We start from the raw sequence: 26839 nt of genomic DNA on the forward strand, positions 1-26839 counted from the left end.
GCTGCAACTTTTATCAGATTTGTGGTTCATATTGGGTTCAATCTACATTCATTCAACACCCATTCATGTTTGACTTTATATTTTCTTGTTTTAAAACACATGCTTCTTAAGTACCTATTATTCCCACTTCGTTCAACTTTTATGTGTTTTCTGACATATCCAACTTTCAAGTTTGTTTATCATAACCCTTATGCACAACAAGTTTTTCTTCTTTCTACAATAATTATTCACAACATACTATATAACTAAATGATGCACTTCAGTGTCAGAACCATTTCACATACATTTATTCACAAATACATTAAAGAAAAAGACATAATAGAGGCCACAAAAGACTCAAAAATAAGCACCACAGCCACCTGTGCCTGGAATCACAACTGTCGCCACACTTGAAACTCAAGAGGCACATTTCAGAGAGGGCACCTCCACCCCCCATTGCCCATCCAGGTATTGATGATTCAAACCAGGTTGGTTCTCTCATCCACAGTGAGCTTTTTGCAGGTCAACCTAGCATTACATAGCAACAGCTGGAGACCTGAACCACCAAAGCTTTGGAAACCAGGACTTGGGGTTGAGCACAGGGGGCCAGAACACAGGGTACTGGTATTAAACCGTGGGGCTGCCTTCTCCAAGAGAGCCCTGTCCCTTCCTATATTTCCCCATGCCATCATGATTGCAATGCTCTCCCCTACCATCTCCCCTCTCTTCCTGTTTTGCTTCCCTTCCCAATCCCAGTTCCCATCCCTAAGGCACTGGAAGCCATCCACATCCAACCTAAACAATCAAGATAGACAGATTCTGGCTCAGGTTCTGGCACTCACTGCACTACATATGAGGAACGGTTGCAGGAACTGGGTATGTCTAGTTTAATGAAAAGAAGGACTAGGGGGAGACATGATAGCAGTGTTCCAATATCTCAGGGGTTGCCACAAAGAAGTGGGAGTCAAAGTATTCTCCAAGTCACCTGAGGGTAGAGCAAGAAGCAATGGGTGGAAACTAATCAAGGAGAGAAGCAACTTAGAACTGAGGAGAAATTTCCTGACAGTTAGAACAATTAATCAGTGGAACAGCTTGCCTCCAGAAGTTGTGAATGCCCCAACACTGGAAGTCTTTAAGAAGATGTTGGATAGCCATCTGTCTGAAACGGTATAGGGTTTCCTGCCTAGGCAGGGGGTTGGACTAGAAGACCTCCGAGGTCCCTTCCAAATCTGCTTGTATTGTACCTGACCAGGCCCTCCATCCAACCATCTTACCTAGGCCTTCCTTCTCACAACTCTTGTATCCTAAATCAAACTTTCCTCTTTTATTCCCCTACACTGTGTCTCCTAGTCTGACCTAAGCAGCAGAGAAGCCACCCCCCAAAAAGAACTGGAAGGCAGCAGCCCCAGCCTTTTCCTTTCTGCCATATGAGGGTAGCGAGACAAATAGGTGGTCTTCAACAAGCCCCAATTCCAGCTGTCAAAACTTTTAAAGCCACTGGCCCATAAAAATGTTCTTCATTTGTATGCCAGCAACCTCAATCCCAGGTACTCAGTTCCCAGGCAAGGGAATCCACTGAAATCACTACTTTACATACGGCCTCTTGAGCAGCAGTTGCAAGACACATGGCTGTCCTCCCACAGTTCCACTGCCTTGTTCCTGCTCTTTCTCCTGCTGCCATGAAACATTTGGCCACATGAACCCTCTACTACAGAGGGTTCGTGGAGTTCTACTCCAGGGAACTGGTCCCTGGTATCCCGCCAGTTCCATGAAGAGAGCTTTTTCCGTGGACTGGAGGGTTTTGCATGCTGCCTGCATCCTGCGGATGGGGCTTTGCTTGTTTGTGCAGCCCAGTTTCTGGCATGCCGCAGACCAGAGATTGGAGACCCCCACTCTACTCCACTGGGTTCTCCACTGAACAGACTCCCTAGCCGTGATCACATCCTTATACTGTGCCAGTTGAGCCTGTGTTTATATTCACTGGGGCAGAAGACCCAAGATGGAGTCTAAGGTGCTAGTTATTTCTACTCATTCTGCTGTGTTGCTGCATCCTCTGGTGTCCATTCCACAGTTAGAGCACAGTCAGCTGATCCACCACTGAGGTTCCCTTCATGCTCACCAAGGAACTTCCACAATGGAGGTGTCACCCACCCCACTGACCCAGTCTCACTTGGTTGTCACCCAAGAAAATATCAACAGGGCTCCACTGGTTTTCCAACCTCTGGTCCATTCCACCGTGCCAACTCCCATTTCTTAATTTAAAAAAGAATTTGCATTTAAACAAAATTAAAGTATGGCTATTTAACAGCTTTCTGTGCGCCTTTGGCGTTTAGTCATGCCAGCCACATGACCACGAAGACGTCTTCAGACAGTGCTGGCTCTTCAACTTTGAAATGGAGATGAGCACCGCCCCCTAGAGTTGGGAACAACTAGCACATATATGTGAGGGGAAGCTTTACCTTTACTATTTTGATTAGCAGCTTGTTTTTATACTGTTACTCTTCATGGAGAAATAGCAATCATGGCAAGCAACTTGATACATGGAAAAGATTGGCCAGTGATACTCCACAGTGGCTGGTAGAAATTCAGGCTTAATAAAGTGTTGACATTCTCTTCTGTGAATAAAATGGCATGATGGCGGTTGGTGTTGTTTACAAATGGATAGGCAGATAGTCCTCCACTTATGATTACAATTAAGCCCAAAATTTATGTTGCTAATCAAGGCAGTTGCCCCATTTTATGATCTTTTTTTGGCCATAGTTGTTAAGTGGATCACTGAAATTGTTAAGTAAATAACACAATTGTTAAGTGAATCTGACTTTGCTTGTGAGAAGGTCACATAAGATGATCATATGACCATGACACTGCAATCGTTATAAATATATGCCAGTTGCCAAGCATACCAAATTTTAATCACGTGGCCATGGGGATGCTGCAACAGTTACAAGTGTGAAAAACATTCAAAAGTCACTTATCCAAGTGCTATTGTAACTTAGAACAATCACTAAATGAATGGTTGTTAAGTCAAGGATTACCTGTAATTGAAATTAGCAGCAGCAGTGGTGATAGTTTTTATGGAAAGGGTATAGTGACCAGATATTTTACCTTTTTATCACCTTAGCTATATAACTGTGGAAAACAACGTAATTAGAACTGAGGTAATGTCAATTTCAGTGGTATTTTAGTTGTTATTGAACTGAGGTTCTACTCAGATGTAGAAAAGCAAACCTCTGTACAACTAAAATTTTGCTGGTCAAATTAACACACAAGGTTGCCCATTATATTTAACTTGTCAAAACGTTTACTAATGCTAAAATAACTATTAAACAGGGAACCTAAATGTTATAATTGTGTTTTTCCCAGGACGTCAGACTCAAAATCATAGAAATGGAATCTCTATACCTGTGGAGAAACGTACAGAAAATGGGGTACGTGGTAAATTGCATATTTACAGTATGTGTATTCTCAAGTTGATTTGTATTTTTAAACCTGGAATTTTGGCATCCTCAGTGATTTTTCATAGTTAAGACAGAAATAAACAAAGTAGCATAAAATAACAACCAACATTTTGTAAGGGTGCAATATCTTGTGTGATTTTGGTAACTTTACTTCTGCAATCTTCTATGATTTAATGTGAGAATACCAGAATCTCACATGTCTTCATTGGAATTTTTTTTAAAAAAACAACAACATTGGGATTAAGTAGTCTATCTCAGCAAGTTGTGCCTATTTTGGCTTTCTCATATAATATATTTCAAAATTTCTAAAACACATTTTAAAGTAAAATATTTTACATAGCTTTCCCCAAGGCAAACAATTTTACATTTTACAAATTTAGCAAGGATTTCTTTTATCGCTTCTCGGCCTTTTGGCTAAGATCAAGTGTAGTATCTTTTATAAAATTTATGACAGCTGACGGCATACCATTTTTCCCGAATTTAACATTTAAAAAAACATTTTTATACGGAATATTTATAAGAATTTAACCCACTAATATTTCTATTATACACAAAAAAGTTTTCAAAATATGTTATATATTCCAAAACTGTGTTATTTTGCAACAATTTATCAATAGTAGTAATGTAGGCTTAGAAAAAAAATTACATAGTGTTTTTTAGATATTCAGTGTCAGTGTTTACAATTTAAACAAAGTTTCAATGCAGCTGTTGTGATTGTGTGGCATCTTCTTGTATTGAATACTATCTTGGAAATAAATACCACATATCTGCCATTATTGTTAGTACATAGAATGAAATACTTGCAGTATTCTTATATATTATATAAAAGAGCTTTATATAATCATATTAGCATCCCATTTCCCACAACAGACAGCTTTTAAGCAAATGCGTGAACTCAGTATTTGCTAAAACCTGTTTGGGTTGTTTCTATTCTTACTCTTTAAAAAGCAAAATTAAAAAAAAAATTAAGATAGCTATTTTATTTCAGTGATAAATGTTTACTTCAACTATCCAACGCCAGTGGACTCTGGATAGCATAGAACTGCGATGGCGAACCTATGGCACGCGGAGCCATTTGTTAGGGTATACAAGGCGTTGCCCTGTCAGCTCCAGTGCACATGCGCTGGCCAGCTGACTTCAGCCTTCATTTTCGGCCATTTTTCGCCCTCCAGAGGCTTTCCTGAAGCCTCCAGAGGGAGAAAAACGGCCCTACCAGCAACCCGGAAGTCCGTTCTCAAACCTCTGCTTTGCATGTTGGGCCATTTTTCACCCTCCGGAGGCTTCAGGGAAGACTCCTGAAGTCTCCGGGGGGGAGGCCGTTTTTGCCCTCCCCAGGCTCCTAGAAAGCCTCTGGAGCTTGAGAAGGGTGAAAAGCGGATCCATCACATGCCAAAACCGGGAGGGAGGGAGGAGTCCCGTGCATAGAATTATGGGTGTGGACACGCCCGTGCATGACACCCCCCCTGTGCTCCCCCCACTTTTGGCATGCAATGGCAAAAAGGTTAGCCATCACTGGCATAGATTTTTTAAAAAAAAAACAGTTAAAGCATTTAAAAACTTAAAACCACACAGGCGTACAAGCCGTAAAAGTTTCTATTCTGCATTGTTTGTGTTTTGAAATTTAAATCCACAGTCAAGTGTAAAAATGGAACTAGCTTAAACTTGTCCATTGACTATGAAAAGGACAATGCATTGAGTTAATTAGACTTGACAGCTGATGTGATCTTGTCATGATTAGGCTTTTCACTTCTAGCAAAATCCACTAGACTTTTTTATTCATTGATTTCTAATGAATGCCAGGGGCAGTTTTTCATATTGAAGAAGGATTTGGATAAGAGAAGGGGACTTTTGTTTTTGATCAAAGAAGATACAAAGCCACCTGAGATTTATTAGATCTACACAAACTGAGGATGAGAGCTTATTTCTTATGAGATTTGGGAATTATTGACCCACTAAGCTTGTGAATAATATTTTTGTAGCTCATTGGTTTTACTATTAATATTAGCAATACACATTTGATTATTGTTTCAGTAATCATAGTTAGCTATGAAAATAAATGGTGAAATAAAAGAAATGGTACTACAAGCATTATTTTATTTACATTTGGCAATTGTACAAATTTCTTATGGAACACTGTCAACAGTTTAGCTGAAAAAGAAATAATGTTATAATGAAAATGTGTGAGGCAAATAAATGCTTTTTGATGCCTGTAGCATTAAATTTAATCATGTGCTGTTTTGAATGTCTGTTTTTTGAGGTTGTGCCACCTTCATAAACATTGCGTTAACCACAAAGTTGGAAAAACAAAAATAAAGTAAAGCCTATGGTATTTCAGAATCTTTTAATGAGCCTTAATCATAGCAGGTTAGAGCATATCACACTGAGATGGCTTTGTTTCCTCTTTAAACATCCAGAAAAATCCAGTTTCGCAAGTCACAATTAAAAGGAATAGTATTTATTTATAGTGCTTAATGAGGCATTTCTATTATTCATAATTGTTTTTGAGTGATGAATTATAGTAAACACAACATTCATATTTTGGCTTGCAGTTCTTTCCAGTTTCATTAAAGGGAGGATGGAAATCATTTCATCACTGATCAGTCTTCAGTTTGTAGTATCTTTTGTACATTTCACAGTGAACCGGTGTGCAGTCAAGAGAATATCTTTTTTTTCTGTTTGCTTTAAAATTAGATTACATTTATTACAACTTTGGAACTGATTATCAGTTATTAAAGAGAAAAGGCATTACATGTTTTGAAATATTTGTCACAAAACCAATTCATGCTCTTCTTTTAAAATGGATCATTAAGAAGTTCAGTCTGATAAGCAGACGCAATGACAAGAAAAATATTCAAGATTGCCCTGTTTTGATTCTCTTTGGTATAAAAGGAGGTAGAATTTGGGGATTTCAAAGTTCTATTAAAATACCCTGTCCAGTTGCGTTTATGTAGCTCTTGTGGTGTTTTGTCTTGGCCTATCTGGTAGGGCTGAAAGTATCATTATTCTCTGTTCAACCCTTGTTTCCAAGTCCAAGCACTTTCCAATGCTGTCTGGCCCTGTGAGGCAAGACTTGTCTAGTAATCTTGAAGAACCGCCAAGCAAATGTGGGGAGCAAAAGTTGTTCTATATTTGGTTTCTATAGGACCTTTCTGGTATCCCCCTCACCGGTAGGAGGGTAGACTAAATCTGATAAGGGAGGTGGTGAGTAGAGGAGTACAGAGATTTTCTTTAAGAAAGAATGTGAGGGTAGGTATGTAAATAGCAAGTCAACTCTGAGAAAGAGATTGGGTTGAGGGGGGAAAAACCCCTCAAGATTACCCTGCCCTGATTTTCTTGGGTACAAAAGTGGGCAGAGAGAAACTTATGTCAGGTATTGAATATTATTATAACCTGTGACATAGAGTTCTAATGGTTCTTGTGATCTCTGTTTCCTGTTCTGCTCCACCTTGAAGGGCTGACCGCAGACTGAGTGAGGACATATAACCGAATGCACAAAAGACAATGCTTAACATACAAAAAGATAATGTCTTTTTTTTCTTAGCTGGACAGTTCTGACCTACTTTCTTTGAACTGCAGCTTGGGTTTATTCCTAGATTTAAATCCTTGAATCTTTGTACCAGATTTCAGCATCGCCAGCAGCATATTTGCACAAAGATTTTAATCTATTGTCTTTTAGTGAAATTTCAGCAGGTCTCAAATGCACAAAATAATGATTAAAGTCAGTTGTAAAAAGCATATGACTTCCTTGTTACAACTACTTCTTTGTCTGCATTTCTGTTTATAGGCACAGTTCAGTACTGGTTATGATAAATAATAACTTATATGAACTAACACCGGGTTATTCTCATATGAACCTTTTGGAAGAGGCCTTTCTTTCTGCCTTCCTGTTATCTGAGGAACACTTAGAAGGTTATTCCCAGAACATGGAGATTCCTGACAAAAGAAAATAATATATTCTGCTGCTGGCAGCATATTTTTCTTCAAATTGGGTTGGGTATGGTACTATCATTAGATAGTAAGTTCTGTCTTCACTGCTTGATTTTTGTATCCAAATAGTTTCTTTTTGTCTAGATTTAGTCAATCTATTCTTTTCCATAAAGCTAAATTATTGATACTGTAAAATTTACATTTTCCTTCCCAAAGGGATTCTGTGATTTTTGTGAATTAATTTTTGAAAAGCATCAGTCCTTATTTTAGCATTATTTATTTATGTTACCCATCAGTAGCAAGAGGGCCAAACTGTTACAGATAACAGTAAGGCTGGCAGACTTCATCCCCTCTCTGTCCTTTTCTACTTTAGGAATTCTAGTATGGCATGTTCTGTCCCCTGTTACCTTATCTTCCAGCACCTTCTTTTCTTTTTAGCCCTTGTTGCCTCTGATAAATCTCAAATTAAGCATATCCCAATGTCTATTCTACCCCCATTTTTTTCATTGTCTTCCTTCTCCCCTATCTCTATCCCTCTCTCATTCATCTATCTTCTTTCCCACCATCTCAACACGCTATCTCTGCATGGATCAAAATATTTCTTTTCATTATATGAATAAAGAAAAAAACATGTCTCTTGTATTCTGGACATGGAGTGAAACATCAAAATTATACACATTTTGGTTTTAATATCGACAAACAAAATCAGCTGTTCCATAGATGAATTGTTTTCACATCTATATAACAGATTTTAAACAGATATAAAAACTCTATCTTCAGGATTCCAGTCTTCAATTTATTTGGCACAGTTAATAGAAAGAAGCCAATAGTTTTTTAGAAAGTGAAGCTCAGGATGAATTTTTGGAATGTGTGTGGGAGTAGTTATCTATGTAGAATGCCTTTTATGAACACTGGAAATGCATTATTATTATATTGTCAGTGAGTGCCACGAGGTTTTTGTGTATTACATGTAATAGGCTCAGGTTTGTTTTGAAAAATAAATGATGTCATTCAGAGAACAACTATATAAGTAGTATGAGTACAATATTTAGTTACTTGGGCTCTTAGACTTTCACAGGATTAGAAATGTTTACTGTTGTTTTCTTTGAGCTTTGTTTTCTAATAGAAGAGTTCATTTGGATGAGAAGAATTGCAGATATTTTATCTGAACTGTAACTGAATTAAAAAGAATTAGAATTAAAAGCTTAAATTGTTTTCAGGAAAACGGTATTACTTGAGAACAAATTTATTATGAAGTTATTTAATTTTCAAAGACTTGACTTCCTATTTTGATGGGTCAAACGTACTGGTTTTGATCTTCAAAATTTGCAGCTCTAAAGCTGAGCATCTTTCCTGTTCTTCTACAATCATCTTTTTCTCATGTGGAGAAAGAGGAAACAGCCAAGCATAATGCTACAGGTTTAAACCTTTGTTGTTGTTATTTCTGTTTTGTTCATATTCCACTGCAGAATAGTCATTAATGGTAAAAATTTGTCTAAATGTGTTGAAAGTATATTTGTGTTTAGAAGGTTAATGTCATAATTTGTTGCTATGGATAGAAGGTAAAATGCTATATTTTGGAGATACTTTAGTTATTTAGTCCTTCGGTATTATGAAATGTATGCACTTAATTGTAATATTTTGGGGAAAATGCTAAATCAATTTTTCTTTAATGTCTTACTGATTTTTATATGAGAACAAATTGCAGTTGGAACTATATCCTAGTCACAACTTAAACTTATTCTTAGGACATCTATGTAAAAAAAAACCTTATTGAAGGAGTCCAAGACATGGCTTAATAGATCTGGACAGAAAGTAACTTTCTTTTTACTGATTAGTGTTTTTATTTCCCTCATCCTTCTTGTGTTTTTTTTTAATTTAGTATAGTTCAGACTCATGGATTTTAATATGCTGTATCAAATGTTGTAAGATTTAAGACATTAGGATTATGATGCATTCTTCTGTTGACTTTGTTTTGTAAAACAGTTCCAAAGATATTGTTTAATTGTGAAAAATAAAATAAAGTTATGAAAAACCATGTGCATTCATTAATCATGATACTATATAATTATCAGGCTAGATTTCAAGGCTAGATTTCAAGATCAAACTAGATTTCAAGGCTATCTTGAAATTCACAGTCCAAAAATGGTAGAAATTCAGCATTATTAATAGAGAGGAAAAATAAGCCTTCTGCTATATGAAAGGAGAAAATATATTGTATGTGAAGTTGTAAAAACAGAAATCTTTATTTAATAAATGTGTAATTTATTTCTTTTAAGAAGTATATTTTCCACTAATCAAGAAATGAAGCAATGTTTTGTTTAGTACAGATTTCATGTTTTACAACCATAGAGTAATAATATCATTTTTGTTATTTTTCTGTTTGATAATAATGCATTATTATAAGGTACCAGACAGCCCATGAACCGTTGGGTCATCCTTTCAGAAATATTTTATTACATTAACATGAAACAAAATGACAAAATATGTGGGCAAAAAAGCGGGAGTGGGAGTGACTTCCAACTTTCTGTTGGCTTCCCTATTGACGTTGCTTGTGGGAAGCTTGCAGGGGGCATTGGAAATCACAGTCACATGACTGTAGCCAGCCATGGTGACGCTGCAGTGGCTGCAACTTTGCAAATACAAACGATGTGGAGATCCTACAAATTTCAGTGTGTATGAATATATGGATCTCAGATTTTTATACATTTTAGGTTATCAGATTTGAGTTATCTCAGTTCAAAAATGTTTGTGCTATGCCACACAGTTGGGCTAATTGAAAGTTACAAACACACAGGAGAGCTTTAATAGGTTTTCAGTAAACCAATGACTTCTGTACAGCATCCAATGTAATATATGCACAGTATGTTAACAATTTAAATACTTATTACTATTTTTTTTAAATCTTGGGTTTGTTTTATATTTAGGATTGTTGTAGGATTTTGTTAGTTATATTACTGGATTTTGTGTATTTTTTATAATTCACTGTCTACTTTTTGCTAAACATTTTTTAAAAAATTAAGTAACTTTGATGTGTCAGGCATGTAAAAGATATATTTGGTATTCAGGAAGCTAAATTTTCAAACGTATTCCATATGTAATGTATATGTGTCATTTTGGAGCTCTGTTTTGTCTTGAGATTGAGTAATAAATTATTGCTTGCTTTTTATTTTTTCCACTTTTGAAACTGGAATTGTTTTAGTATATCTCCATTGAATGCTCTTCCTTTTTTACAATTGATCTTTTTCCTTCATAGGTTGGAAATCCACGTGTTGAACTCACACTGTCAGAACTTCAGGATATGGCTGCCAGGCAGCAACAGCAAATTGAAAATCAGCAGCAGATGTTGGTTGCCAAGGTAAAACTTCCATCAGACTTTGAAAATATACTTTAGAAGATTTTTTTAAATCTGACTGTATGAAAAATGATCAAGAATTGATGCAATTTACTATTGTTTTTTCTTGCTTAAATGCTGCTACAAGTGTACATATGCAACTGACCTTACATTATACTCTTGAATTAAAAGTGGATAGGATTCTTAGTGAAGGTAGCATAATTGGTGATACTGTACCAATGCAGCAAAAATGGCTAGGATTTTTTATAAGGCAGCAATTAAAACACAACACACATTTCATAGCTAGGTATTTTGTTTTTTGTTTTGCTTCATCAATAGTTATTTGGAGGTAGTATGGATTAAACTGGCCAGACTATTTATTTCATCTCTGAGAATAACACCTCTGGTTCTTCCTTTTTTTTTCTTTTGGCTGAACCAGCTTCTCCTGTTTATTTGAGCTCAACTGAATATTTAGTATGAGTGCTTTTAAATTAAGCATGGAGTGCTCTGTAAATGTCATGAATGTAAAAAATAGAGATAATCTGAGTTTCCAAAGTAAATAGTTTAATTGCACCAATTGATTTCAGACTAATTAAACAAACATGTATAATTAACAATAGCATACTGTTTTAAACATGCTTACAATACAACTGGACATGAATAGCATGTTCAGTTCTGGTGCAGAACAACCTATATTATGAAGGGACTGTAATGAATTCCCAGTGAGCAAAGGTTATGGCATATTTAGTTCAGAAAAGGATTAAATAAGTGGACATGATTGATATGTAAAAATTGTCCATAGTATATAGGCAATTTGTCCAAAAACCAATTGAAACTTAATTGATAGTGTATATATTTCAATACTGAAGTATTTTAGCATATGTTACTAAAATATGTGCCATATTAGAGGGCAGAAATGAATTTTAGTTTTTGTTTTGTGTAATAACAAAGTGCTATGAGAAAAAAGGAAACATTTCCTGCATTTGTTCAGTTCATAGGCTGTGATTCTAATATATATCTTGCTTTGGATCTCTTTATCTTTATATGTTTGTAATCCTGATAGTCACTGTTTCCTTTGGGAAGTTGTGTAATGGAGTGTTGGGACCAATTTTTTAGTGGAAGGAAGCATGTTCGAGTAGCAGGAAACACGCTTTACAGGAAACTTGCAACTATGTTGGAATGAAGTTTGCTTGAATTCTTAAAGTGTATATAAGGTTTGATCTTCTTACAGGTTTGACAGAGAGTTAATATTTGTTTCTAGACTCAAAAGGAAAAAGATCGGCAGGCAAGAAAGCTGTTAACTAATTTAAAGACTAGCTGTCTCAGCATGCTTTTAATACTTACAGACTGACTGGTAATATTTTTCTAAAAATAAGACAGAATGATTACATGTTGTACTTGTTTTGATAGGAACAACGTTTGCGTTATCTCAAGCAACAAGAACGCCGTCAACAACAGTCTGTGTCTGAGAGTGAGAAGCTTCAGAAACTTAAAGAACGAGTAGAGACCCAAGAGACTAAGCTGAAAAAAATCCGTGCCATGAGGGGGCAAGTGGACTACAGCAAAATTATGAATGGCAATTTGTGTATGAGCGATTTCTCCCCATTTCTGTAATACTTGTTACTTGACTTTTTTGATCCATTATTTGATTTAGAGATAGTCATGCAGTAACATGCCTTTCAAACTACTGTGGTACTTCAGATATGGAAAAGCAATCATCTGAAACATTTTGAACATCGAGTTAGTTGGGAGCCATTTCTGCTATTACACTTTTATTTTCCACCCCCTCCATTTCTCATGACAAAGAGAACAACTGCTGTATCGGAATATAGCCAAGTTTACATTATTTTTCAGCATGTTTCTGAGCACACACTTGATTAAGAATGAAGTTTGTGTGTAGTTAAAACTGTTAAACTTGGTATGAATTATCTGAGCAATGCAAGACATTCATATATTTCAGTTAGATTTTTGTTAAGTGGCTTATTATGCGAGCCATAATGGTCTATTTTACATACAGTTCACCATCCTGGAGATTCAATAGGTTCCCATCCTTTTTATCTTCCAGAGTGTATCCAAGACCTGGCTCTTCCTCCAGGCGCTGAGATAGGGTGAGGTCTTAGTGGGAGGGGGCATAGTTTGATTTTAAGATGGGTATCTATACAAAAGGTTTACATAAATAAATATAATTCTGAGACATCATAGATTTACATACTATACTTATTCAAAAAGCACACAATCATATTCAAATCAGAAGAGTTATTCAGTATTAATATTCTCAATTTTTACTGTTTTTAGAGAACCTCTTAATATTATTTCTTTTGAACATACAATATTATAAATGTGTACACCATTTTTTTTTAAGTCCATAAGTACAAATGCAGGCTACTTTGTTTATGGAAGTTATAGGCTGGTTGTAGCTCCGATGTTTTGGACATGCAGCTGGATTGTACAATTTAGGGCTTAAGTTTTCGTGTCAGTATTCTCAGCTTCTCATGTTTGTCCCTTATTGCTTGTATGTTCTGAGTGTAGGGAACAGAAATAAATTGGACTATTTATTTAGGGATCAGAAAAATTACAGCAAGAGAATATTATAATGAACTTCTGTCAGATCAGAGTTTCTACATTTCTCATTCTTATTTTGCTCATAGAGAGATAAAGCAAACCAATAAAGGATGATATTTGTAGTTCTGAGTTGAAATGATTCGTCCTTGGTGCTCTCTGGGTTTGGTTGTTTTCTTCCAGATGTTTTATTACTCACATTAAGTAATATCATCAGTGCTAGTCATTGGGTAATGAAATGTCAGTAAGAAAACAACCAATCTTAGAGAGCACTAAGGATACAATGCAAACATTGCAAGGATATAATTTTAAAGTGTTGCATGTGATACTCATTGATATTTCCCATTTTTCATTTTAATTGTAGCTACTGAAATTGAACATATCAGTGCCATGTTCCAGGAGAAGCAACAAGAATTACAAGCAGCAGTGTTAAAAGTGGACCAGCTTACTCAACAATTAGAAGATCTAAGAAAAGGGAAATTGAATGGGTTCCAGTCTTATAATGGACAGATGACAGGACCTGCAGCTATAGAATTAAAAAAATTATATCAAGAGCTACAGGTAAATAATTAAGATTATTTATTTATTAGCAGAAGTGTAGTCTTTTCTCTAGTTCCTTTGGTCTTTTAAAAATCAGTCATTTATCTACAACAAAATAAAACAAAAATAGAGAATCTATCAAAGCTGAACAGGACGCATCAGCTATGTTGCACTAACAGTTCACCATATTGGTCAAGTCCTACAGGTAATCTTTGAGTTATGACAGCAATTGGAACCAGGATTTCCATCACTAAATTATTTCATCATAAAGTGAAATGGCAGTCCTAATTGCCATCGTACCCCTAGGACCACATGGGTAATTAAGCGAGGACATCATGTAGCTGCAACATGGAAAGAGGCAGAAATTCCAGGCAAAGAGGTTGGTGGGTAAGAGCTACAGGTGGGCAACTGAGTGGGCTCTACAGAGCGCAAGTCATGAGATTAAATGCTGGGAATGATTTACAGCCTCCCACCGGCTTCCCCATTGACTTTGCTTGTGGAAAACCAATTTGGAAGGTCACAGATGACAATCATGTGACCACAGGATACTGCAACTGTTGAAATTGCAAGCCAGTTGTCAAGCATCCGAATCACAATCACATGACCATAGAGACGCTGCAATGACTACAATTTTGAGAAATGGTCTTAAGATCCTCTCATTCAGCACTGACGTAACTTTGAATGGTTCCTGAGTGGCATAACCCAAGGACTACCTGCATCTCTGATAGTTTCTCCCATTCCACCAGATGCAATAGGATGGGCATTTTCTATGAAACTTATTATCCTGTGGAAATGAGATGTCCTTCTATGTCACAATGCCTGCCCTGTTGATTGGGCATTGCCTCTTCTTGAGATTTGGATGATCATATTTGTATTGGCTTTCTAAAAAAGGCTGTTAAAACTAGGCTTTTTCTCCAAGTGTTGGGGCCAAGATATTAGGGCAACCTATTAGTTAGCTCCACTTATTTTTCAGAGTGTTGCCCAGCACATCACGTAAAGGCCAACCATGGGTTTTGATCTAAAATCATAAGAGAGATCCAAGGATAAATGTGAAAATGTGCAATGTATGCTTGGTACAAATTGCTTTTCTGGAGAAATCACAGGTCTTCAAATGAAGGGAAAATGAGACTGTAGTCTAAAATTACTTTAAATCCTGTTACAACATGCATTTCTGCTCCTCATTATATTCAAAAATAAGCAGAGAATGAGGAGGGAAATTATACACCAGCACTTTTCTGCTCACCTCTGAAATGAGCTAAGCAGTAGCAGTAGAATACTAGGAAATCTAGAATGAACTTCTGATATTCGCTCACACAATTTAGATAGTGTTCTGACTTTGTCTGACTATCTTAAAACCTCACATGATCACATATAGATTATTTTTGGTCTTTGCACAACAGACATATAGATTTCTAGCTCTGCAAAAGTTGCTCTGAAGTGAACTAGACCTGAAACTATGATGGGATTCTATCTCCCTGCATAGATACACTTTAAGTGGATGAAATTCCCTTACTTTTCTCTCAGCTCCTGAAAAATAAGATTTAGTTTTGCGTGTCTTAAACAACAGTCTCTTACCAAGCTATTGAGTTTCAGAAATTTCTGAGATACACACGAACTATTGTCGTTTCATATTTTTTTAATGAAACAAATTTCATAGCATGCATGTTTAGATCTTGTCTGCCTGGATCTTAATTCTTTTCACATTAAATATCTGTGAGTAAATTTGGATCAACTTTGAATGATAATTATATATTTTTTTAAAAAAAATTAGATTCGCAACAGGCTTAATCAAGAACAGAACACTAAACTTCAGCAACAGAAAGAACTTTTGAACAAACGTAACATGGAAGTGGCTATGATGGACAAACGAATCAATGAGCTACGCGAGCGCCTGTACAAGAAAAAAGTTGAGGCACGTCAAAAAGAAAACATCCCTGTAAGATAAACTATTAAAAGGGCCACATTTCAGTGAGTTTTGTAAAGTCCAGTGAATGTCCATTTTTATGCAGCTGTAGCATTCTAATATCTGGAAATACTCTTTTTAAGTTAATGAGACATGTATAACTTTTTAAAATATTGATTCACACCACAGATATATGTGTGATTAAAAATGTGTTACATAGGCGGGCAAAATCTCGTGTTTATTTTCTTTTTCTTTTTTTAAGAATTTTATTGGTTTTTAAACATTTATAGGGAAAGGTAAAAAAGGTACATAGAAAATTTTGGCACCTCCCGTGCTAGTGGTAGAAATCCCCCCAAATCTCACAATTTTTACAATGTTAAAGATAACGTATAAAAGATAAGCATAAACAGAATCTTGTTTTACATTATATCAACCATATGTTCAATCATCTCTTTCTTTGTCACTTTCTAGTATATCAACAATTACCATAGTATTTCAAATACGTTTATTTTTGTGACCTGAGCCTTTTCGATATTGCTCCCTCCTCCCTGTCCCCAGATGGAGCCACAGCCCCCCCCTCCTTCATATCTTGCACATTACTACCTTTTTCACCACCTCCCCTATTTTCGTCCTCTAGGAGAGAACTATGTTTTTTAATGAAGGCTTCTGCCTCCTCCAATGTATTAATTCTAATTCTATTTCCCTCCCCAAAAATCAACATTCCCTCTGGCAATAATCATCTAAACCAAACTCCTTTATTGTATAATTTCTTTGATAAGGAGGAATACTTGCTCCTTTTTTCCCGTATTTTTTTCGGAATTTGCTTAAGAATGGTAATTTCTTTATCTTTATATTTTAATGGTCCCTCCCTTTGGGCCCCTAGCACCTCATCCCTCGTGGTCCTCCTAAGAAACTTAACATGTACCTCCCTTGGAACATTGTGTGTTCTAGCATATGCTGAATTAATCCTGTAAACCAGATCCATATCACACCACAACTGTTCTTTCTTTCTCTTAATATATTCTGCTAAAATTGTACTCATAATATCCTTAAGGTCTTCATTTTCTGTCTCTGGTAGGTTCTGGAATCTGAGAAAAAAGGACATTCTTTCAAGTTCTATTTTTGCCATAAAATTTTCCAGTTCTAAATTTCCCTTCCGGACTGCCTTAACCTCCTCCCCCAATCCAGCTGCCCCCTCCTCCAACACCCCAATTCTTTGTTTGTTTTCTGTTATGATGTTGTACACCTCTGAGTTCATCTTTGAGATCTGTCATCTCTTTTTTCAACTCATTTTGACCCCTCATAATTTCCTGAAACATTTGATTAACAAATAGTTCTTTTGAGCTCTCTCCAGTCCCTTCTTGTTGTAACAATGAAGTAATTTTCGTCTGCTGCATGCTTGGACTGGAGGTGGCAGAAGCAGGACCGAGAATGACTTGCCCGTTGGTGGTTTTTGGGGCCCCATTTATCTGTGTTCAGGGATGATAAGTCTTTTACAAAGAGAATGGCGTCTGTAGAGCACGCAGCTGTGCCGATCCAAGGCGGCAGGCAAATCCAAAAATGAAAAATTAGTTCTCCTTCACAGTTCCAAGGCACGGAGTTACACCAGAAAGAGGAAAAGTCAAATAATCAAAATTAATCAGGAAGCCCACGTAACAGGAGAGATCCAGAGCACCTTCAGAGGGGGTATTAAGACAATTACCAGAGATTTTTTTTTCCAAAGGTAGTTTCAAAAGGGAGGCTTCATTTATAAGTACAAAAACGAAGACGGGTAGGCGCCATCTTGGCTCCTCCTTTCGCAGGGAGAAGAACAAGGAGTTCCATAAAGTTTTTTCCTTTTAAGAAAACAACTCAGCAATCACCTCTTGCAGCTGTGATATCAATCTTTCTCACATAGTTAGTACAAGTGGCAAGTCAGCCTTTATTCTCTCTCCATTCCGATATATAGAGAGATAGTTTAAATGCCGCTTTGTCCAAGGGGGGGTAAAGAGAAAGAAACACCCCCCTCTAATCTTCCAGTTTCAAATGGATTGAACAAAAACTTACAATAGTCTGCTGCTTATCTGTTAATGATGTTTATGGAGATTAGGGCGGATCTCTCTCCACCGGCACTTCAGCCGCTCTTCTTTCGCTTAACTCTTTCCTCCCGGAGCCCATTCGGCGAAAGGGCAGCCAGCCAGCAGCTGTTTCATGCCCCCCATCCGCTCCCCGGCTCCTGGGGCGAGGCTGGAAACATCCCCGCCAGCTGCCGCCGAGTCTGGGGGATTCCAGCAAGCCGCCCTGCAGCAGGAGACCCCTCCAGGGCCCCCTGTGCTCCTGAAAGGAGCCCACCGGGGAGACGAGCAGCGGACAACACGTCCGTCACCTACAGGAACTGGAAGTGATCTCCTCGTGTTTATTTTCAATATCACATAAAAGATTGAAACATATGAAACACATGACAACTTAGGGAGAATGCTTTGTAATCTGAAAAATACTAATTCTTGCACAGAATGCTCTTATAATTAGAACAGTAAAATAGAAATTGTATTTACTTTTTTATTAAATGTACTTACCACCTATCTTGCCAAAGGTTTCTCCTCTTCTTCTCTTGATTTTTCTATCAGCTGTTAATATTTCTAGCCACATCCTTCTCGCTTAAAACCACTACAATGTGAGTAGGAAACCTCTGACTATAACTTGCTGAACCACAATTTGCAGAACCTTCAGCGGTTGTGGCCAATCATGAGAAAAATCTGTCATATGTACTTTTGTAACATATAAAAGGCTACAGTTTCTTCAAGCTTGTAACTGGAAGAAAATAGATTATATATGAGATAATGTCTGATCCTTCTTTCTATATTGAAGTAGACATTGAGTGATTTAAGGTTTACAGCATTGAAGGCATTAATATTGTTAAGAAATATAAATTATAAATGTGTGTATGCCTGAGTTCATCATAAAATCATTTTTTAAAATGTGCTATCTCTTTAAAACGTCCAATGATTGAAATGAAGGAAATGGAGTAGATGGCACTAATTACTTTTGCGCTTCAATGAAACAATTTTAGCTTTTATTTATTGTTTAAAATGCATATTAACACAACTTTGGGTTTGTTATTTTTTAGTTAAATCGGATAAATGGAACTTCCTCACCACAGTCCTCATTGAATGCTTCAGGCAGAGTTGCAGCAGTTGGGCCATACATTCAGGTTCCTAGCTCCAACAACTATGCTGTACCCCTTGACCCAGTAAAACCACAGTCCCTCACAATTACTACTAGCACAACTCATGGAAGGTCCAAATCTGGTAAGTAGTTCTTATTGTTGCTACTTGTGCTGTGTAGAGGGAGATGATAAAGGAGTATTTCTTTGGGATGGCCCTCTATCTCTTGGGATAAAATAGTGAAATAAAACAAAATGGCACTTGCAACTTTCTTTGATTTTAATAAACCCTGTCTCATATTTGTTTGGTACCTTTATGGATCTTCTGGATATGCAGCATTATACAATGCTGCTATGAAAATTAATTGCAAGAAACATAGAATTAAAACATTATAACTTGATTTTTTTTTTCAAAAACAGTAAGATTGCTGCTCAGTCGTTTAATTACATGCTTCTTTTGGAAAGTTAGCCTTTTTTCTCTAGTAAATTAAATTGAGAGCAATTTCTGAAAAGATTATATACTAAGTACATAAAACAGGTTCATTCAGAATACATCTAATGTCACATTTTTGTTCCTGCAATTTCTGGGGTGGGGGTTGGGGGGTTTTTTGTGTTTGTTTTTTTCATGTCACTTATTCGTCTTTTGTTTGTTTGTTTGTTTTACCCATAACTTACCAGTATTCCTTCTCTTCTTTTTATTTGTGATCATATCTAGTTATTTCCTATAGTTACAAGCTATGGGTATGGTGGACAAACTCCAGGTCTATAGATGATTTCTAATTTAAACATTATAATGAATTGTCTTGTTATCTCCCTCTCTTCAATTTGGTGTACATAATATTCACTCAGCATCTTATCTTTTCTAAAATCTTGTATTATGAATTTGTAGATTATTGACAAATTAAGAAATTCCAATTTTAATATGGGTATGTGAAGTCTTATATACAGAAAAGAATGTTTAGAGATGTTGTCATATCCACCTGTGTATTTTAGATAAACGTGTACATGAGTTTTTGGGTGGAGGAAAGAAAAAAGAATGATTCAGACATTTTAATGATTAGCAAATCTTAATACTCTCTTTATATATCTAGAAGAAACAGAATAGTTTGTTAACATTAACTATGATACCACTTTCAAAATACTGAGGATAATCTTTGTTTCCAAAGAAACATGAATGCATGTGTTATTCATCTCAAAAAGGCAACTGGACTGTTTTTCCTTGAATAAGAAGAACAAAACGTTTCATTTCTCATCCAAGAAACAAAATGTTTTGTTCTTCCTCAAGGAAAAAAAACAGTCCAGTTGCCCTTTGAAAAGCACATTTGACACAACCATGACTGAGAATCTCCACAGACATTCATTGTTCATCCTACCTTTACTTATATTCTCTGCTGTGTTCAAGCAAAACAAATGATGTAATTTGAGAAACATTTTAAACTAATCTTTTTGTAAACCCTAGAAGAGAATAGTTTGGGGATTTTTTTTAAAAAATTAAATCAGAAATAAAAGAAAGTTCATACTTTCATTCTTGATCTTAAGAATTTTAGAAACATTCGTTTAGGAATCAATTCCCTTGATGGTTTCAGAAAGCAGGTCACCCACACCAAAGGGCAAAGAAAAATACTATTTTCTTCAAGTAAAATTTGAGTTTTTGGGAAACTGGGCAAAAAACTGGGCTTTGTCACTGTCTTCTAGGATATTTTCTCAGCTTCTTAATCTAGTTATAACCATTGGAATTTTTAATGATGCCCTCTATTCTAGTAATAAACAAGTTTTAACTTTTTGAGATTGTCCGTCTGTCGCTACATAACTGCGCATCAAACTGAAGAGACTTTAGCAGTGCTTTGTCTTATGTTTATTTTGTGTGACAATGTGCATATGTCTTGCCTGATATGAAAGTAAGAAAACAATTCTCACAGCTATTATTTTGAATTTGTTCATATAATTAAATTAAAACCTGGAACTACACCAGTATACAGCTTGTATTTGAGTATATTGGATATTATGGTCTATATTCTATGGAATGCAGAAATAACTGACTCAATTCATCTTTTAACATTATTGTTTTTTGCAGTAGGTATTCTGCTCTTGTGTTTTGCTAATAGGTCTTGGAATTTTAGTAAAAAAAACAACACAGACTTCACAAGCCACAATTCTGCCATGTCTCTATCCTGCATTTTAATATATATTCTGATATTAAATTGACTATTAACTTAGATGTGTCTAAATTATTTATTATATACATTCATATAGATTGTTTGCCTACAGAAATTGATTTATGTAGGCAAACAATCCTAAACTAGATTTTTACATATGAAAAAAGTTCTTTAAATATAAAACATATTTTGGCTGCTGCTTCAGCTATAATAATACTAAAAGAAACACCCCACATTTCCTCTTACAAGGCAAGCAGGCATGAAGTCAAGGTGATTGTTGTGGTAATGGCAGCGGGGGGGGGGGGGGGGATTGAGCAGGTAGAGAAAGTTGATTTTCTGATTCTTCGTACTATCCTAGATGATGGTTATAGATGGCCATGGACAGTATCAGACCTTGATGTCAGGCCTGAATTCAGCTCTACATTGTATCCAAGAAACAAAACTAATCAGTTTTGGAAATGTATGTTTTACAAACCATAATATATTTAAGCCAACTATATTCTTCAATGATTTTTAACTCCAATCAAAAATCAAGTCATTTCATTCTCAACTGATTACTTTTCAGCATGTTAAATTTGAAGATAAATCTATAACATTTAAAATTGCTAATATTAATTTTAATATACTGTTATTCCCTGTTTTTTGCATTCTATTCAGCTTCTTGGAAGGTTTATCTTTCTAATTAATTAAAGAGATTTAATTAAAATAAGATTATTCAGTAATAATTTATAATATATACATATTGGCTGATTGAGTAGAGGATCACAAAATGAACATTTAATCACACAGATTGAAAATCATGCTCGTGTATGTGTATGGAAGACAAATATAGTTATTGTCAGATTATCAAAACTATAAGAAAATACATTTTATCAGTGTAGAAATTATCTGCAGTATTCTAGCTATATTCTCATTTATTAACTAAAAAGTGTGATTTATTCCAGCTTTAAATAAGTTAAATTAAGACACAAAATGGTATATTCTAAGTTTCATCTTCAGCAGAATCTTTTCCTGGAATTCATGTACAGTAGTATGAAATAAATTTGTGACAACCAGTGAATGTGGGAGTTTTAGAATAAAATGTTTTCCCCAGACATGCCCTTTACTCGCTCTGGGTGCGTGCGTTTGTGTGTGTGCGCGCGCACGTGTGCATGTTCTTACATAAACTGAGTATAGGATCTACTGTTTCTTCTGCTTCATTGCACAGTGTTTTTCTTCTTATTAATATAATAAGTTATTAAACTTGTATGCTGCAGATTTGGGCGTTCAAAACTATCAAAGAAATTACAGTAAAACTGATAAAAGATAAAGATAGAAATTAAACATGGCAATGACAGAGAGATGGAATGAAGCAAGAGGTCTAATTCTCCTTCCTCAAAGGTCTGAGGCTAAGGTCAGGCCTTCATGGCTCTTCTAATAAACAGACGATGTGCTTCTGGGGATCCAAATAAATGAAGGAATCCAGAACAATCCTACAGGATTGAATCTTCTGGGGAGATGATATGGGAGACAGAAGGTTCCTCAATTTACCAGATCCCAGGACATGTAACATCCTAAGGCTGACAAAGGACCAACTCAGGACTATAATTTTGTAACAATGAACCAGAAAAATTATATGAATCAACTTAAATTCAAGTTAATTAATGTTACTTAATAATAATAGTAAATTAAGGGTTATTAAAGGTTTGTTTGGAGCAGATAGTCTAAAACAGGGGTGTCAAACTTGTGGCTCACGGTCCAGATGCGTCACGTGCTGGCCCCGCCCCTGACTGATTTAGCAAAGGGGAAAGTCCCAATACGTCATGTGATGACACCGTGATGACGCAAGTTTGGCACTCCTGGTTTACAAAATTCTATCATATGCTATATGTGTTGAAATCCTCTCCTAAACATTTAAAATTAAAAAGGAGAGTCTTTTATATATGGCTATACCATGACTTGCTATTACTACAAGAGTATTGTACTATAAGTATAATCTTTATTGTCATTGTACTTAAATACAACGAAATTGGTTGTACATATATACTACATATAATTAATTACGTTTTTGGGAAATTCTCCTTAAAAAAATATTGCAATTATTATTTTGTTAAATACATTTTAGATTCCATGAACAGAATTTTTTTTTCTTTTTTTCTCAGTATGATTGAAAAAATTAGGAAAACCTGCTTTTAGCCTATCAAACTAAAAATAGGTAGAAATTTAAAGCAGAAATTCTTAGTTAACTAAATATGGTTAGACTTTTTAATGCCATTAAATATTTTGATAATTCTGCTTTAAGTGATTTTTAGCTGTGGAATTAATGTCATGGGTCTTATTTAAATTTTAAATAAGCAAAATTGTGTAATTCCGCAAAATCATTGATTATAAATGCATTGACTACTGTATCTCTTCCAAGAAATGACCATAGGAGAGAATTTCAACATCTATAGCATTACTTTTTCTGTCCACTATTAATGTGCTAAAGAAGCTGAGACCTCTGAATGTATCCATTTTAAATAATAAGTAATTATTTTGATATATGTTTATAGCCGCTTGTAATTTGACCATCATATGGAACAGAACAGTGCATAATGAACCTTTAGAATTAAAAGTACATCTGATTCTTGGCTTCTCTATTACCACGTTTATTTCCTTAATGTAAATATTTTTTTCTAGATCTATTTGATTGATTCCCCAACTGTATCTTTAATGAAACATTTTCCTTTTTTTGAAGCTAATGATGGAACATGGCCTGCACTTAAACAAACTGCTGTGGTAAAACCACCACAACTCTCTAATACAGACTGGAAAGAATCAAACATGGATGCAAGTTTAAAACAAGGAACTATATCCAGTCAACCTTTGTCATCTTCAGGCTTAGGAAGCACTGATAAACTGGTATGTTTTTTTATTACTTCCCTCCCTTCCTCCCTTCTTTCCTTCCGCTTCACATAATATTAAAAATTTCAAAATTGCTTTTACAGTCTGATCAGAATCAGTATACAACTCATTTGTTAAAATGTTATGCTATGGAGCTCCTTGGCAAAATGTTGTGCATCTTGTCACTAGATTTATATTTCAATTCTCTAGTTTTCGGTGTGAAATAGAGCAGTCTAACCAGCCTTTTAAAACTTTTTTCCCCTTAGAGTCTTGATGTGGGCAAAATACCACCAACTATTCCTGGTGTAAATAAACAGTTGCCTCAAAACTATGGGACCTATCCAAGCTCTGTTCCTTCAGGACCAGGTTCCACTAATTCCTTGGAAAGACGAAAAGATGGCAGCCTGCCAAGGCCTAGTTCTACAGCTGTGAACCGGCAAAGACCTATTCCTTTACCACCCACAAGTAGCATTCACCAACCAAGTTCTTCACAGCAGATACAGCAGAGAATATCTGTGCCTCCAAGTCCAACATACCAACCTTCTAATGCACCCTTATTTCCAGGTGGTGATAGTAGGCCTGATCTCCCTTTAACAGTGGCCATTAGGCCTTTCTTAGCTGAAAAAGGTTCAAGGCCCCAGTCTCCTAGGAAAGGGCCTCAAACTGTGAATTCAAGTTCCATCTATTCAGTCTATCTGCAGCAAGCAACTCCACCAAAGAACTATCAACAAGCTGTGTATAGTACACTAAATAAGTCAGTTAAAGCAGGTAGAATAATTTTATGCTACTTTTGATTTTCTGGCTATGCTTTAGAAGTTTCAACCCTTTAGGAATTATGATCAGACTTGTTTTGTTTAATAGTTAAATAATTGTGAACAGTGATTCTGAGATATATATCAAAAAGAGATAAGAAAGATATATAATGAGGTCGTTGGTGCTTTTTGAGCATGATTATTTTCTTGTAGACATTTTATTTCCAAAGTAGGTAACATTTTAAAATTTATTTAGTTATTTGTATCCCACCTTAGGATTTTTACAAATAATTCCAAGCGGCAAACATATCCACTTGACCTGTTCAACCTCAAAGAGAGAAAAGAAATGATTAACTTCTTAATTTCTCTCATTCACGCTTCCAAAAAGTACTTACCTTTTGGTGTGTTAATTTGTTTCTTGCTTAAAATATGTCTTATCTTTGTTTATGTGCCTGTTTCAAAGGGCTAAAATAAAACAAACATGGGAAATAATCAGACATGTTTGGCCTCATAATTTCTTTCTCTTCGTGATACTTTAATTTTTGAGGATTGTAGAAGGGATTGGAGATTTATATAGGTGTATTAAGAAATGTTACAAAGTCAACCACTAGCATAAGTGATTTTGATTTTTTTTTTCCATTTAAAATTATATAATTCTATTTTACTTTTAACTGTCCCCTCTCTTACCTTTTCTTCTCAGTCTATGGGAAACCTGTTGTACAGTCTGGCTCAACATCTCCTTCACCACTTCCCTTCCTTCAAGGACCTTTGCCTGCCAGTACATCACAATCTCAAGCACCAAATGATATGAGTGAAAAAGAGCAAGAGCAAGAAAGCACTCCATCCTCTGGGGATAACAGTAACGTAGAAAACATTCCTCGTCCTCTCAGTCCAACCAAACTCACTCCTATTGTTCATTCACCCCTTCGTTACCAAAGTGATGCTGATCTTGAAGCTCTTCGCAGGAAACTTGCTAATGCTCCTAGGCCTTTGAAGAAGCGAAGTTCTATCACAGAGCCAGAAGGCCCCAGTGGACCAAATATTCAAAAACTCTTATACCAGCGCTTTAATACTTTGGCAGGAGGAATAGAAAGTGCCCCTTTTTATGAGTCAAGTAACTCACAAGAGTTCATCGGTACCTTGGCAGATGTTGATAATGGGAACATGAATACTAACGGCAATATTGAGGCTCCAGTGTCAGTACCTTCTACAGTTCCGCTTTCTGATGAGCCTTCATCAGATGCTAATGATAATGAACTACCTTCTCCTGCAACTGAGGAATTGATCAGTGTAGAAACTACAAATCAAATTCCTGAGACAACTGAGGATAACAACAACAATCCCGCTATGGCTCCTCCTATTGAACGGCCTCCTAGTCCAACACCCATGGGCAGTTCCCCGGATGAGGATGATGAAGTGCAGGTGCTACCTGTTCTTCCTCCTGCACCTCCACTTCCTGTGGTAAGTTACAGTAAAACAGGAATAACGTATTTAAAAAACATATTTTTTTAAATGTGTGTGTTTTTAATTTGTCAATGCTCTTATCATTTTACGCTGTATGTCCTTTCTATAGCAAACTTCTCCAGTGCTGACTTAACACGTGACTTGGAAGACTGAAAGCATAATTCATCTGTCAAAAAATGACTTGCCAAAGCTTAACAATATTCCTATTTCCGCATACTCAAATAGGTGGACAGGAAGTCTAGCAGTTTGCTGATGAGCTGTATTTGTCTTTAATGAGTCATAAATTAGAGACTATACTTCAAAACGTTCAGTTGAGGGTTTATGTTCCATAATCCACGCGTAGCCAACAAAACTAGGTCATACCAATAACTCAACACATCTTTAAGTAGGAGAGAGAAATAAAAAGCTGAGTCTCTTTCCAATGTTTGAAGATTATTAAGATCTTAGAATAGCTCAAGTAGATTTTCAGTTGTATTGAGAGAATATGGTATATTGCGTTTTATACATACCGGTACTTAAGAAAAGGTGAAGGTCAAGTTGGAATACATCTTCTATTTGTTCTAACTGATGTTCATTTCTAATCTCTAACAACACATTATAAATAAAAATTGAATCTTCATTAGCTTGGGGATATCATGAGATAGTGAGATGAACAGTGTATAAATTTAATAACTAATGAAGAATGAGACCTGGACAGTGATATGGGGATATATAAATTTAATAAATACATAAAATAAAATTTCATTTGGATAAATTGAATATT

General features: G+C 35.8%; 1 protein-coding gene across 4 annotated transcripts in view; it reads left to right on the top strand.

The window, feature by feature from the left end:
• The window catches only part of PPP1R13B (protein phosphatase 1 regulatory subunit 13B), a 55334-nt gene that overhangs the window by 22761 nt on the left and 5734 nt on the right, over positions 1-26839 (top strand). For 2 of the 4 annotated variants that reach the window (XM_081933919.1, XM_081933920.1), the window contains exons 4-12: positions 3343-3407; positions 10621-10722; positions 12109-12283; positions 13622-13818; positions 15569-15733; positions 18807-18987; positions 23715-23878; positions 24127-24628; positions 25313-26073. In XM_081933919.1, the coding sequence (XP_081790045.1) occupies positions 3343-3407; positions 10621-10722; positions 12109-12283; positions 13622-13818; positions 15569-15733; positions 18807-18987; positions 23715-23878; positions 24127-24628; positions 25313-26073 (2312 nt within the window). The remainder of the gene's footprint in view (positions 1-3342; positions 3408-10620; positions 10723-12108; positions 12284-13621; positions 13819-15568; positions 15734-18806; positions 18988-23714; positions 23879-24126; positions 24629-25312; positions 26074-26839) is intronic. The other 2 variants (XM_081933921.1, XM_081933922.1) reach the window with 2 other exon arrangements.

The sequence above is a fragment of the Natrix helvetica genome (genome assembly GCF_964273705.1).
Source record: "Natrix helvetica genome assembly, chromosome: 1".
Lineage (NCBI taxonomy): Eukaryota > Metazoa > Chordata > Lepidosauria > Squamata > Natricidae > Natrix > Natrix helvetica.